The sequence below is a fragment of the Triturus cristatus genome, chromosome 1_1, assembly GCF_964204655.1.
Source record: "Triturus cristatus chromosome 1_1, aTriCri1.1, whole genome shotgun sequence".
NCBI classification, from domain to species: Eukaryota; Metazoa; Chordata; class Amphibia; order Caudata; family Salamandridae; genus Triturus; species Triturus cristatus.
In genome coordinates, this window is record NC_140579.1 from 92815305 (window position 1) to 92830242 (window position 14938).

At 46.7% G+C, this 14938-nt stretch overlaps 1 protein-coding gene across 4 annotated transcripts in view; it reads left to right on the forward strand.

Moving 5' to 3' along the window:
• LOC146869588 (butyrophilin subfamily 2 member A2-like) overlaps window positions 1-14938 on the forward strand; it is a 253067-nt gene that overhangs the window by 211896 nt on the left and 26233 nt on the right. For all 4 annotated transcript variants that reach the window (XM_085606894.1, XM_085607058.1, XM_085606981.1 and 1 more), the window contains 3 exons: window positions 360-380; window positions 5102-5128; window positions 5217-5243. In XM_085606894.1, coding sequence (XP_085463020.1) covers window positions 360-380; window positions 5102-5128; window positions 5217-5243 — 75 coding nt within the window. The remainder of the gene's footprint in view (window positions 1-359; window positions 381-5101; window positions 5129-5216; window positions 5244-14938) is intronic.

Here is a 14938-nt window from a genome sequence, read left to right on the forward strand (position 1 = left end):
GAAAAATATGTTTGTTTAATTTTATGCATGCATCATGTAAGTTGAGTTTGTGCACAATGTGTTTTCACAGCCCCTGAGATGGTGCACACTCTTTAGGTCTTGTAATGTTTGAAATGCAAATTCATTTATTCTGTTCAACCCGGACTGTCAAATGTTCATTATGGTGGAACCTTTTCAATCTCATCCTTTTTAACATCATACCCATAATGTTTGTGAATAGCTTGAGTTCAGAGAATTGCACTCAAACGTAGTTGTCATAATATTGAAGTGTAAAATAACTCTTGAAACTTTACCTTTGAAAATGTGAGCAATAGAGTATAAAATATGCACAAGTAACACAATTGCCGTCTCTGTTTCAGAACCTCTCCGGAAGTACAAAGGTATGTGAAATGTCATTCTAAGAAGTGTGAGGGCAAGGAAAAATCTAGTCAAAGTAGAGTACTTCTGTTAAACAACTTGTCTAAAGATTGTTACTGCTTGTCTTGCATCATTTGCTAAAGATGATGTTTGGAACTTTATTTTGCTTTAGAGAGGGACTATTAGCCGGACTCTGTCTCCTTTATAAAAAAACAGAAGTCCCCTACACAATGAGCAAGATATTGACCACTCTTCACACAAAACACCAAGGGGTATATTCACAAGAACGTGTGCTAAACATCACCAAAAAATGCTAATGCAACTTTACACATCGCAGCCTATCGCGGGAAAATAACCCCGTGTCAACGTGAAATTCACAACGAGGTGGTACCATGCGATAGTCTACCGAAACCGCGGCTAATGTTCGCGATACAACCACCTCGAAGGAGATAAAAACACAAACCTCAACGTGAAAAAACCTGCGATGGGCCAAAGTGCGATGAGGAAATCCACGATAAGCAGCGCCAGGCCTGCAATACACACATGGCAGGCGGGAAAAATCACTATAAAAGTTGAAAAAACACTCAAACACAAACTACCCAACACCATGGAGGCAGCCGGAGCAGGTGCAGAGGACGAGCACAACCCCGAAGCACCCTGGATGACCATCCCTGGACCTCGGGGACAGGGAAGGGCAAGGGCAAGGACAAGGACAAGAGGAAGACGAAGACGAAGTTCAGTCTGCAGGAGAACAGGATCCTAGTCACGGAGGTGATGGAACACCATCAACAACTGTTTGTCACCTCCAATGTGTCATTGGGCACCAAAAATGGAATATGGCAGGACATCGTGGACTAGGTGAATGCCATCGGGGAGCACAAAAGGTCAATGGACGAGGTCAAGAGGCGATGGAATGACATCAAGTGCAAGACCAAGGAGAAACTCGCAGCCAATCAGAAGGCAGCAACACAGACTGGAGGTGGAGGAGCTGGTGTCGACAGTCATCAGTGTGGAGATTGTGGCCGGAGTCGGGGGACCGGACACTGCTCGACAGGACACAACCGCAACAGGGTGAGTGACCACCAGGTACTGGGGGGACGGGTGGAAATGGCCACAATGACACACAGGCACAATGAAGCAGCGCACAGTACAAACCCACAATGACTCTGGGTCATGGCCCTGATCTACAGACTGTCACAATGTACAATGCAATGCTGTTGAATGTCAACATATACCATGCGGCTACATACATGTGGACACATTGTAATACACCACCTCCCCTTCACATTGCAGGGGCACCGTCAACACCTCCTGCAGAGCAGTCCCAGCCACTTTTCACTGATGACGAGGAGGACACCCCCAGCATCGACACCCAAGCCCTCCTAGACATCATTGACATCATCCGCAAGTCACCTCCAGGATCAGGGCAGCCCAGCTGCATCGAGGAGACCCCACCCACTACCCAAACCACCCAGCAGGAGGCACCCACAGCCCCGTCAGTCTTCCAAGACCCCCAGGAACAACACATGGCCTTCCAACGCCGTGTGCTGGAGGGCCAGAGGGAGATGGCTGAGCAGGTGCGGTGGGATTCCACAACATGGCTACCAAACCGGACTCGTTCCATGGGTGTCTAGGCTCGCTCCATGGTCTCCAACGAGCCCTCACTGACATAGCTGGAGTCATGGCGTGGAGAGAACACCTGTTCGCTCAGAGTGGCACCAGCAATCCCAGCCGTGGGCTGGCACACATGCGGAGGCTCATGGAGGACATGGTGCAGATGGAGGCAGAAAGGATGGCCGCAACCGCTGCACATCAGCGAAATGTAGCTGGGATCTATCATGCCCTGCAGGTCTACATCATGGCATTGCTGCCACAAGGCCTGGCCCTGATGAATGCTGCTGCCCCCACACCATCCACATATCCGCCCCCTGGTGTGTCAGTACCTCACAGTGCGGCAAACATTCCACCTCCGGCACCTGATGTGTCACTGCCACACAGTGCAGCCGACAATCCTCCTCCTGCCCCTGATGTGTCAGTAGCACACAGTGCCGCAGCTGGTACTGCAACACCCACAGGTGGGGCAGAGCACACATTCGTGGAACAGGACGTGGATGGGTTTGTGATCAGAAGGAAGCACTAGCATTCATTTTGCCACCTGGCCTGTTTCTGCTTGGTGCTGCACATGGCCCCATGACCTGCCACTGACCCCCGATACACTCCGCTGCACTCACCTTGGACCGCGACATTGACTGCCATATCCTGTTTGATGACCAATGACACGGCGACCAGACTGTGGACTATTCCCTTCCTCTTCCGCAGTACTTCTCATCCCCGGAAGGATTCTGGCTGGCCCTCCACGGGCCCATATTGTGTAGTGTGCTTGGCATGGTCCTGTACCGCTCCAGCTGCAAAACTCCACTGGATGTGCAATAAACATCCAGTAACGCACTGTTGTCATGTCTTTCATCATTCATGTATGAATGTGTGGATGAATGTAGGCACAGTGATTTCCCTTGCGTCAATGATGCACATCTAGTGGGATGCCAGTCATAGTGTGCTACATTGCCTATTGTGTTCCGGGTGCCGTGGACACTACAACAGGGACACACGCATTAGTCACTTCCTTGTCCGGACATGGACCGAACCACGGCCAGAGCCCCCGAGTCAATGTTGCAAGCCCTGCGCTGGTCCGGCGTACTTCCAGGCCAGACCACTCCTCTTACGCTCCAAGGGGGGGCACACATTGCTATCTGTCGCAGGCGTACTCGCTGGTGGTGTGCAGGTCACTGGTCTAGTTGTCAGCATGTCACGGCCACTCCCTGAGGGCAGTTTTGCACACACACTACACCCATCCGGCACAGGCGTCACAGGCCATACAAATATAAGGGGCCGACAACGTCACATTCCCCTCTGCCGGTGGTGACTGGATGACGGATGCTCCACGGTTCTCAATCATATAGGGCCCATGATTTGTTGTGCACAGGGTCAGTAGCACCCGAAGCCTTGCGGCCGTCACGGGGCTACCACCACGTGGCGCTGACTGGGGCTGCACAGGGTTAGTGGCACCTGAAGCCTTGCGGCAGTCATGGGCCTACCACCATGTGGCGCTGACTGGGGTTGTACAGGGTTAGTGGCACCGAAATAGCTGAGCGGGTGTGGAGTCTGCAAAGATGACGTGTGCACTGATGTGGTCTCTGCCATTGATGAATCAGGACTCAGCGTCATGTGTGGGACCTGCTGGGCCGCGGTGCGGGTCCGCATGATGTGGACCATGCCATGGTGGTGGGACCGGGGCCTGGATCTTGCATGGGCATGTGGTGTGCCCACTGGTGGACACACCGGTGGCAGCAGGTAAACAGTGTGGCATGGGTGCGCAGGGGCAGCGGTCTCTCTCTCTCTCCCCCTTCCTTTCCTTCTCTCTCTTTCTCTCTCTGGCTTTCTTTCCTTCTCTGTTTCTGTGTCCCGCTCCTTTGATGTGCACATGACACACGTCCTGATTTTGTGCTTCATTTTCCAGGCTGTGACGTCGAGATTGTCCCTGACGGAACCAACAGGAGTCTTCCGCATTGGTATTTTGTGTTGTATTTCAATAAACTTTTGGGTTGTTACTCCAGTGCTGTGTGACTGTTTCTCATTCTTCTGGCCACACGTGTGTCATTTTTTTGGCAATGTGAGTCATCATGCGCTTTGTGGCTTATGTCTGGGAGGGGAGAGGCGGTGGGGCTGGGGGTGGTGGCAGTGGGTGTTGTGACCCTCATGGGCATCGGAGCTGCATGATCATTGTCTCCATGGCATCTGTGGGTCTTCAGGTGTGGCTCTTGGCTGGGCTCCCTCTCATGCTGTGGGTATTCATCCTGCTTAGCACCAGCAAAAGGCAGGTGTTAAATCCCTGGTGCTACCGCGGCTTATCGCCTGTTTTTGGTTTGCTTCTCAGATCTGGCAGTTTGTTGTGAAAGTGGTGTTGTGGTTTTTTCGTGTGTTTTTGCACGGGAACGCCTACTCTGCATCTCATTAGAGTTAGTTGGTGGTGTCCACCGTGGAGATGAATTTTAGGGCAGTTATTGCTGGAATACTGGCGATGTCTGCAGTTTGAACCAGCTTGTGAATCGGGTGTTTAATCTGTCTCCATTTTTGATGCATTAAGGTGGAGATAAATCGGAGATAAGTCCTTGTGAATATCCTCCAAAACACACACAAAGGGATTTCACTCAAATTAGATTCTTTGACTCCAGCTTGAAAATCATCAGAAATGTCCATTTTGAAATTCATAACGTATCGTTTGCATTCAGAACAGACATGTCAAAAAAATGAATTTTCAAATGATAGTAGGTTTACAAATTTCTGAATATATTGTTTGTTACATAGCCTTTTTATAATCTGCATTGAAAATGAATTTATTGCTATTTTACAGATCTCTTACTGTTATAGTGCAAGGTAACTTGATGTTGTATATTTCAAAATACCATGCCAATGATTGAGGCATTTTATAAAAGTATAATGAATGTGCTAGATAGATTGAAACACATTAGAATATCTATGACTATGTGAACAGAAATATTTTATGCCTATCACAATGTTGCTTAAACTAATACAAATATTTTAAAATATTGAGAAAATTCTCAAACGTAGTTATTACTACTCTTTCCAAGTTTTCCTTTATCTGTCTCGTTTCACCAGTAGGCAATGTAGAAATTATTTGCACATCCTCAAAACAAGATTAAATTATTCTTCTCTATATTTTCAGCGATGGGTGATTTAATTTACGCAATAGGTACGTTTCTAAATTGAGCAATAAAAGATGGATCTTATATAAAAACAAATTCTAGTGAGCTTGTATTAATGTGTTTTTGTGTACACAGACAATCTCCAAAAAGAAAACCAAAAAGGTGAGTGTGATGGTCTTTTGATTGATGTAGCGTCTTTGGATGCTTTATGATCTCTTTAAGTGGTAGTTCACTGTCCCGGTATGCAGGAAAACATTTATCCCAGTTTAAGTTCCCAAGCTTCCGCGGCATCATAATCAGGAACTTTAGTGGCTTTATGCCTGAAGCTCTCAAATTGTAAAACCCTCCTACTCCTAGTTGCCAGGACCGTAGCCAGAAGTATATATTTAGAGGGACATGGCCCTCAGCTATGAGCAAACATTAAAGCTGTGCACAATAGACGCGTTTTTCGCAAATATTTGAAAACGTACAGTGTGCAAGTTTTTAAAGAACACAGTGCCTTTCGGTCATTTTTGATGTTATATTTGAAGGAATACAAGGATTTTTTATGGTACATTTCAAAGCACACTCAATCAACTTTCCATGCTCGACTCTTAATTTGCGGCCCTCCACGGCCCTACAGATAATGTAGTTTTAGCCTTGAGAAAGCCCAAGCCTGAGGAGCAAAACATGTTGAGTAGAATTCGTGTGAAGCTCCCAAAAATATTTTAGTTAGAACTATGAATGCAAAATGTACAAATGAACAACTATAATTCACCATAATTCACAGAAATCTACTAGTAGTAACTTCACTACTAGGAGCTAGTAGTAAAGTTACTCATAGTAACTTACTTTTGTAAAAACCAAAAAGTAGGAAAGTTAGACTTTTGGTCTAACTTTACCTTTGTGAATCGGTCCCTTGGACTTCAGGTCTAAACTTAAACTTCAGGTGTACAGTTAGACTTAAAGTCTAAACTCAGATTTGAGGTTAAAAGTTAAACTTTTAGTCTAACTTTACCTTTGTGAACCAGGCCCTAGGTCGGTAGAAAGTCAGAGCAGCTCCAGGTCTTGAAATGTTTTTTCAAGCTGGAGGAAGCTGGACCTGGAGCACCGAGCACGGAGGCGTATATCTTGTGAATGAGGAAGGCGACGACCTTGGGGACACCATATAGCCACACCAGGTAGAGAGCATTGCTTGTTGTTGTTTGCCTTGAATCCTGGGCCGCTGCTCTAGTTCGATTCATAGCTACTTTCGGGAGAATGCTCTCTCCTCTGAGCATGGCATTCGCACTGTGTCATTATTAATCAGTGGCGTAACAAAACTTGAGGGGGCCCCCTGCAATGTACATGGAGGGGGCCCGACTCCTGACTCACTTAGGAGCGCTGAGGCCAGGGTACAATGAGAGGGGGCCCCATGGAGCTCGGGGTCCCCCACAGTGCAGGGGCTGCGGGGGTCTTTGTAACGCCATTGTTATGAGTAACATTTTCAGACTTTTTTGGGTCTAGTAGTAAAATAGCCCCCGCTCTCTACACCTATGCGGCCAACATACTTGCTCAGCGACTGCTGCTTTGTTGCTGATCTGCTGCTCGTTGGAGAATGTTCTCTCCTCTGTATCTATCTTTTGAACTGAGTCTTTGTTAGCTATTTTCACTGAATTTTTAGGGTCTAGTAAACAAAATATTCTTCTCTTCGCCTCTTATGCGCCCAATATATTTGCGATCTCAACGATCAGCGCCAAGACACCCTTGGGTATTCGTGCGCTTTTATAAATTCCATTAACATTAACATTAGAGTGCTCCAAGAAAATGCAGGCTAAACAATCCAGATCATTGAAGACATCTAAGCACTCTAATGAGAAAAAGAAACTGCGGGACAGGCGGGGAGACTGGCACTGTATTATGGCACCAACGTTTTCAAGGAAAGGGACAGATGCGAGGAGTGAGAGAGAGGGCAGTGCTCCCACTAGGGCATGGGGCAGAAAGTGAAAGGGGAGGTTTTGGGAGCAGTATAAAATGAGCAGTGGTTAAATCAGGGACAATACACCATTGAGTAAGAAAGCAGTATAGGCCCGTTAACAGGGGTAGCCGCCTGGGTTGTGACGGTATACTCTAGATGATGTTGTAAGCGAATATACCATGTTACTACGCATGTTATCACATCACGTTCCTTTAAAATGCGGTTGTTACAACAACAGCGTTGTTACAACGCGATACATTTACAACGCAAGTCATTAGATTGACTTGCTGTAGGGGGCGCGCTGGACTTAGGAATAGGGAAGGTGTTGGAATAGTAAATTAATGTATTCCTTATGTTAGAGCCGCCCCTACAGCAAGTCGATCTAATGACTTGCATTGTAAAGGCCTCACATTCTAACAACGCGATTGTTGTAACGACTGCGTTGTAAAGGCACTGCGATGTGATGACTGCGTTGTAAACGCTGTCTTCGTTGTAAGCAAGTTCCTTGATTAATTGTCTTCAAGTAAATGATGTACTTCAGCGCTTTAATACACTTTAAGGTAGTAGAGCATTCGAGGATGTGGGTGTTTTTCTTCCAAGTTTCGGGACTGTTTTACAAGTTCATGATGCACTGTGGTACTTTATGGCAGTTTCTAGCACTTTTCGGGATGCTTGAGCACTTTTTGAAGGGGTAGGGAAACAGCATAACTCATATAAAGATATACGTGTTGTTGACTTTAGCTGAGCATCAGGCGTCACTTCAGCAGGATGAGACACTTTAATGTATATTTTACACTTTTAGTGTATATGTTTACTGGCAGAAATAGGAGGGAGGTAGGGACTCAAAGGAATATATTGAAGAATATTACATTTAATACTAATTGGCTAAATAATAGGAAGAAAATGTGTGCTATTGAAGCCTGTATAGAGGAGCGTAATCCATAGGACTGCTCTCTTCCCTACACAGCTCTGGCTGGTAGCTGCTGCTGCCCCTGTTGTTGCTGCTGACCCTCTGGTCAGGAGTTCGAGGCGCTGTTGTTCTAGTGGCAGAGCATCACTGCTCTGCTGCTGGGCTGACATTCTGTCTCTCTTTCCTCTGCTTTTCTGCTTCTTCTATTGCCTCTTTCTGCCTCTGCCTTTGTTGTGTTTTTTGCCTTTTTCTCCTTTTTCCATTTTTCTGTCCCTTTTCACTTCCTTCACTCTTTTGCTTTGACGCCCTTGCCACTGCGATCCCCATTCACCGCCCCCTCCGATGACCCACTCCCCACTTTTCTCACCTCCCAGCTGGCAAGCCCCCCGCACACTACCATGAAGAGCATCCACTCTGGAGCCCCATTGACCCCTGTCCGTACAACATCTTCCCTAGACCATCGACCTCCATTGTCCCCGAGCTTCACTGTACCATCAACTGCTCCAGCGAAACCTCCACCTTCCCTGACAACTGGAAAACGCTGAGATCAACCCCTTGCTGAAGAAGCCATCCACCGACCCGACAGCCCTCAAGAACTTCTGACCCATCTCCCTCCTCCCATCTCTGCCAAGGTCATCGAGAAGGCCATCAAGCCGAACTCTCCAAGTTCATAGAAGAGAACTACGTCCTGGACATCTCCCAATCCGGCTTCCGAAGCAACCACTGCACCAAGACTGCACTCCCTGTTGCCACTTATGACATCCACTCCCTCCCTGACCAAGGAAAAACCACAGCCCTTATCGTTCTGGACCTCTTGGCCGCCTTCGACACCGTCTCCCACTGCACACTAATCACAAGGCTCTGTGATGCTGGCATCCGCGTCAAGGCCCTGGACTGGATCCACTCCTTCCTTACCAGCCAAACGCAGAGTCAGGCTACCTCAGTTCTTCTCAGAGCCTACAGAGATCAGCTGCGGAGTGCTCCAGGACTCCTCCCTGACCCCCACTGGTCGCGGCCGCAGACTCAACATCGTCTCCTACGCCAACAACACCCAGCTGATCCTTTCCCTCTCCAACGAACCCACAGCAGTCAAAATCAACTTTCACATCGGGATGACAGCCTTTGCCACCTGGATGAAAGATAGCTGCCTCAAGCTCAACTCGGACAACACCTAAGTACTCATCCTGGGACCTGCCCCCTCAGCCTGGGATGACACCTGGTGGCGCACCGCACAGGCAACCCCTCCTACGCCCAAGGATCACACACAAAACCTCTGCATCATATTGGACTCCTCGCTCACAGTGGCCAGATAAACACTCTATCCTTATCCTTCTTCCACACACTCTGCCTGCTTTGAAAGAAATTCAGATGGATCCTACAAGATCCAGAAAGTTGGTCACCCACATACTCATCACCAGTAGACTTGACTATGGCAATGCGCTCTACGCTGGCGCCACCCAGAAACTGCTTAGAAAACTTCAGATGGTTCAAACAAGAGTCAACAAGAGAATCACTTTCAAACTACTAACACATGCTTACAAAGCTCTCCACGACGTAGGACCAGCATATCTGAATGACCGCCTCAGATTCCACCTACCTGCCAGACAACTTTACTCCACGCAACTCGCCCTGGACCTACGTCCCACGGATCCACAAGACCAGAACCAGAGGAAGATCCTTTCCTCGCCACCAAGACCTGCAAAACGCCGGCCCCTCCACCTCACGCAATCCCCGTCGCTGACCCAATTCCGGAAGGATCTCAAGACCTGGCTCTTTGACTGCACCCTCTCGCCAAGTCGGATCAACAGCCCCTCCTTCTCCAGCACCATGAGACCTTCACAGGTGAGTAACTATGCTATACAGACCCCTGATTGATTAATTGATTGACTGATTCAGGAAACCAATATTCCATCAGACAGGCTAGCGAAGTTCACTATGTTTAAGAAATGGGTTATAGAGGATTCTCAGCCGCCCTGATGACCTATTGCAGAGTCTCCGATTTTATAGCTCAAAATTTGAATGTGGAAGTTCATGATTGGGCAAGTGACAGGCAGGGCTGTTGGTGTTGGTCTCCTTAGTGGGGATTACTTTTATTAAGGTTTATGCCCCTGTAGAGGATAACACTGCCTATATGAGAAGTTATTCCAAGCTTTATTGCAAGTCCCGTGAGATTTTATAGGTGCAGATTTTTATTTTCTACAGAACTCAGGAGTTGACTCCTCTTCAGATTGTAAATGGCAAAAGAAGCCCCAAGTAGCAAAAACCATGCAATACTATCAAAGGTTCCTGTGTCTTGTTGATCCTTGAAGGGAAACCCTTCCAGAATAGAAAGAATTTACATGTTTTTCAGGCAGATTTTAAACTGTCTTTCAGAGGGATTAATTCCTTGTCTCAAAGAACCTGATTTTTAAACTTCTTCAGCTATTCCCCAATGGGTTCTCTGGTTAGGCAACTCTTGAGTTGGAGATTTTGGGTATGAGGGAAAAGCCCCAAGTTAAGAGGTGGGTTTTTAATAAACACTATCAGCAGGAGAAGGGATGGGTTAAAGTTTGTAAGGATGAGATCCAAGGGATTTCACAGGTCTGCTCCACCAAACATTATCTGTGATGCTTTAAAAACGTATCTGCCATGACAGCTGATATCTAAAGATGGGGCTATTAATAGAAATGCTAAAGAGCAAAAATTGGCCCTGAGAAACTTGTGCAAGAAACACATGATAAACTTTCCTGTCAATATTTGAAGAATTGAAGAGGGATCGATAAAGCTAAGTGCACGTTGAATTACTTTTGCTATGCAAAGTGATATATAACTAATATGGCTTAAAGGCAGAAGATTTACAAGTAGAGTAAATATGCCGGGAAGTCTATAGCTTGGCTGGCCCCTGAGCAAGCAGCCAAGAATACTAGACGTATTTTAAAACGTCCTGCAACATGGTTACCCAGTAAGAAGAGGTAAAGATGAATGAAATCTTTCTTTAACATTAGAACCAGATTTACAACTGTACTCAGGTAGCTGATAAGGTGGAACTGTAAATATTTCTGGGGGTAGATCTACCCACACTTTCGGTGGAAGATAGGCAAAACGTGATCAATCCCTTTTCCAAGGAAGAGATGGTTGAGGTAGCTAATAGCTTGCCAAATGGCAAGGTCTGTGGCGTATGGTTTTCCATTGGAATTTTATAAAGAATTTTTAGAGGTTTTACTAACTCTATGTCAGAAGAGGTCTTTTCCCACCCTCTTTTAATTCATGTTTTGTGGTTGGTTGCTTTAGGAAAGGATTCAGAGGATCCATGCTCATATCGACCAATAAATTCAAAACACAAGATAATTATGAAATTGCTAGCAAATAGATTTAATGGGACAGCCGCTAAAATGATCCACCAGGATCAGAATGGTTTTATTTCAGGGCATCATCTGGGAACACACACCTATTATTTAGTGGAAGTACTTGATTATTTATTTGTTAATCATGTTCCTGCTGCGATCCTTCTAATGGATGCCGAAAAAGCTTTGACCGAGTGGTCTAGCAGACTCTTTTTTATCTTCTGGGGAGATTTAATATACACTGTTAGATCATGAGGTTGATAGAGAAAATGTGTGAGAGAGCAGAGGTAAAGATGATCATTAGCGCGTCAGAGTTTGGAAAATAGTGTGAATATTGCGAGGAACTTGGCAGGGCTGTCTTCTGGCGCTGGTCCTTTTTGTCTTCTTCATCAAACCATTGGCAATCACAATATGGAAAGATGCTGAGGTTCTCCCTCCAGTACCACAGAGGGATCAATCAATCAGTCAATCAATCAATCATTAAATTTATAGAGCGCACTACTCACCCACGAGGATCTCAAGGCGCTGAGGCGGGGGGGGGGGGGGCGAGTGCTGCTACTGCTCGAACAGCCAGATCTTGAGGTGTCTCCTGAAGGTGAGAAGGTCTTGGGTCATTCGGAGGTGGGTGGGGAGGGAGTTCCAGGTCTTGGCGGCGAGGTAGGAGAAGGATCTTCCGCCTGTTGTTGTTCTTCTGGTGCGTGGTACGGTGCCGAGGGCGAGGCTGGCTGAGCGGAGTTGGCGGGTCTACTAACAAACAAACAAAGCTACATGCGTATGCAGTCTACTAACAAACAAACAAACAAAGCTACATGCGGATGCTACAATGTTGCTGCTAGCTACTAGGAAGATTACGCAGGAAAGAGTGTTTGAGATTTTTACTATGTATCAGGGGTTTGGAGGTTATAGAATTAATAAAAAGAAAACCAAGTCCATTGTATGTGATAGTTAGGCTGAAATTCTGCTTCCGGATATTGCCACCTGTGTGAACACGCAAACCGAAGCATTATTTGGGTTTTAGAATTTTGTCCCAGTAGTATGGAAAGTTAAAGTGGTGTTTTCGCAATGGAATTCGATCCCTTTCCCCTTTTGGGGAAGGGGGAATTGGAGAGAAAAAAATATTTTACTCCTATTTAACTATCTCTTTGCTGCACTACCTTGTGTGGTGAATGCTGATATTTTGAAAGAAATTGAATCTCTGATATTATCTTTTATTTGGCAAAATAAAACCGCTAGATTAGCACTTAGTTCAGAGACATAGAGGAAGGTGGCTTAGCCCTGCTTAAATACTATTTTGCCTATTTTGCACAATATCTGTCCAGATTTCATATGGAATGTGAGTCAGCTGGAATTGTTTTTATAGGGTGAACAGCATGAGTGATATGTTAAAGCAGACTAAATCCCCCAAGAAAGTGCACAATAAGATCCTGTATTGTTTTTTGTTTTTTTTAAAGAATGGATCTCTATAGGTCATGTTCAATCCCTTGCATTATATCTGCCTTGCGCCTATCGGGTTTAGCTTTGGGTCCCTCTGAAAAGCTGGCTCAATGTACAGTTTTGGAAAGGGGGGCAGTGGGTTTTACCAAGGTGACTCATTTTTCAATAGGGGAGAGGTGGAAAAACTGTCTAGAAATTAAACCGTTAACAAGGGAGAATTTTTGGCTCCTGTCAAGTCCTAGGGGCATATTACAAGGAAACTGTCGGAACGCGGAGTTAAGCCAAGAAAGCTAACCCCACGCTCCGACAGTTTCCAATCACAGGGATGCGCCATTTTCACAAGAATACAGCACACCCCTGCCTTTCCCTTAGTGGTGGCGCTAAATGTAGCCACCTAGCGCCAATGCAGGCACAATTGCACCATTGTGCAAGGGTGCCTGCGTTACAGGGAAAGATTGTTTATGTGCCGGAAGGTGTCCCTTCCTGCACATAAACAATCAGTAATTGAGATTTGTAAATTCTATGTGTGCTGCAGAATGCCGCACACATTGAAGTTGCAATTCGTATTTTTTTTTAACAACCATTCATGACATTTTGCTCTTTCTGTGTGGGCTGCATTTTTCCTTGTTCCACCATGTTATGACCAGATTTTCCCTGGTCTTAATTTTGGCACTGCCCCATATTTATGCAAACCTTGTAAATATGGGACACCGTTAAAATCAAGGGGTGCAACACTCATTGCCCACCCCTTTCCCGCTAAGTGTAGCATGAAAAGGGGCCTTATTTACAAGGTGGCATTAAGCTACATTAAGTGACGTTGCTGTGGCAATAGGGGCTTGTAAATGTGCCCCTTTGTTCCACTTGAGACATTTGAGAGGTAAGCTTTGATCTGACCTAGTTGCTCATTTGTTGTTTTATAGGCTTCTCCCCAGTTTTTAACCCCTTCGCCACGGCAGGAATTCCGCCGCGGCGCTGGGGGGGTTTGGGGGCAGGTGCGGTGGCGCTGTGCTCGTGACAGAACCACTCTGTCATGAGCCACGGTTGAGCTGTGCTCATGACGGAGTGGTTCCGTCACGTCTCCGCCCACTGCGCTAATTGCCCGCACAGGCGGGGAATTAGCACCGCATGGGCGCAGCGGCCGCCAACGGCCGCAGCATGACGGAACCACTCCGTCATGAGCACAGCGCAACCGTGGCTCATGACGGAGTGGTTCCGTCATGAGCAGGGAAGGGGTAAAGACATCTGATTAGCCTAGTTTTGAGCAGTCAAAATTTGGTTACAAACCTGATTGAGACCCCGGATCGAAAACGACCGGCTCCATGGAAGAGGTTGCTTGCATCAAGTAGAGGGATTGATACATGTCAAAGTCAGTAAGTGGGGGAAATATTAAGGATTTATACTGACAAGGGAAGGGTGAGGTAAAGTTAATAAATAGGGGTGGGCGGAGCTCGCATAGTGGTACTACATGGAATTTCACGGAGTTACTGAAAAACTCAGTGAAATTTTGCAGAGTTCCGTGGCCTGGCGGAGTGCCCTTCCTGCCCCTCCCCCCAAACCCGCACTCCCTACTAAAGCCCCCGCCCCTAGTACCCCCTCCCGCTATAACCCCGGCCCCCACCCCGCTCCTGCATAGTAGTAACGTGGCCAGCTAAAAAAGAAGACTTACCTTCCTCCCAAGTCGCTGTGCTGCTCCTGCTGTTGGGCCTGGCTCCACTCCCGCTGCTCTGGTTGAATTACAGGAGGAACTGCAGTGCACATAGCATACTGCGTGTAGGCATGCCTGACCCTATCATGGGATTTGGTAGGGTCAGGCATGCCTTCATGCAGTACGCCATGCACACAACAGTTCTTCCTGTAATTCAACTAGGGAGCAGCAGAAGTGGAGCCAGGCCCAGCAGCAGGAGCAGGACACTGATTTGAGAGGAAGGTAAGTCTCCCACCGCACCGGTGAACTCTGCTCCGCTACGTAGGCGGAGATTTTGCTGAACTTCGCCCTCCAAGCGGAGTAGCACAAACTCGGCCAACGGAGTGGAGTTTACCACCCAGGATTATTAATAAACTGATGTTTGCGGTGTTGAGAGGAGCCAACTGGCATACAATCCAGTTTTATGTAAAATCGATGCTCTAAAGAACATTGCAATTTCTCAGCAAGATTTATTCAACACTGTCTGGCTGGTAGATAATGTTACCCTCTCTGAGTTCTCCTTTATCTGTCTAGTTTCACCAGTAGGCAATGTAGAAATAACTTGAACAT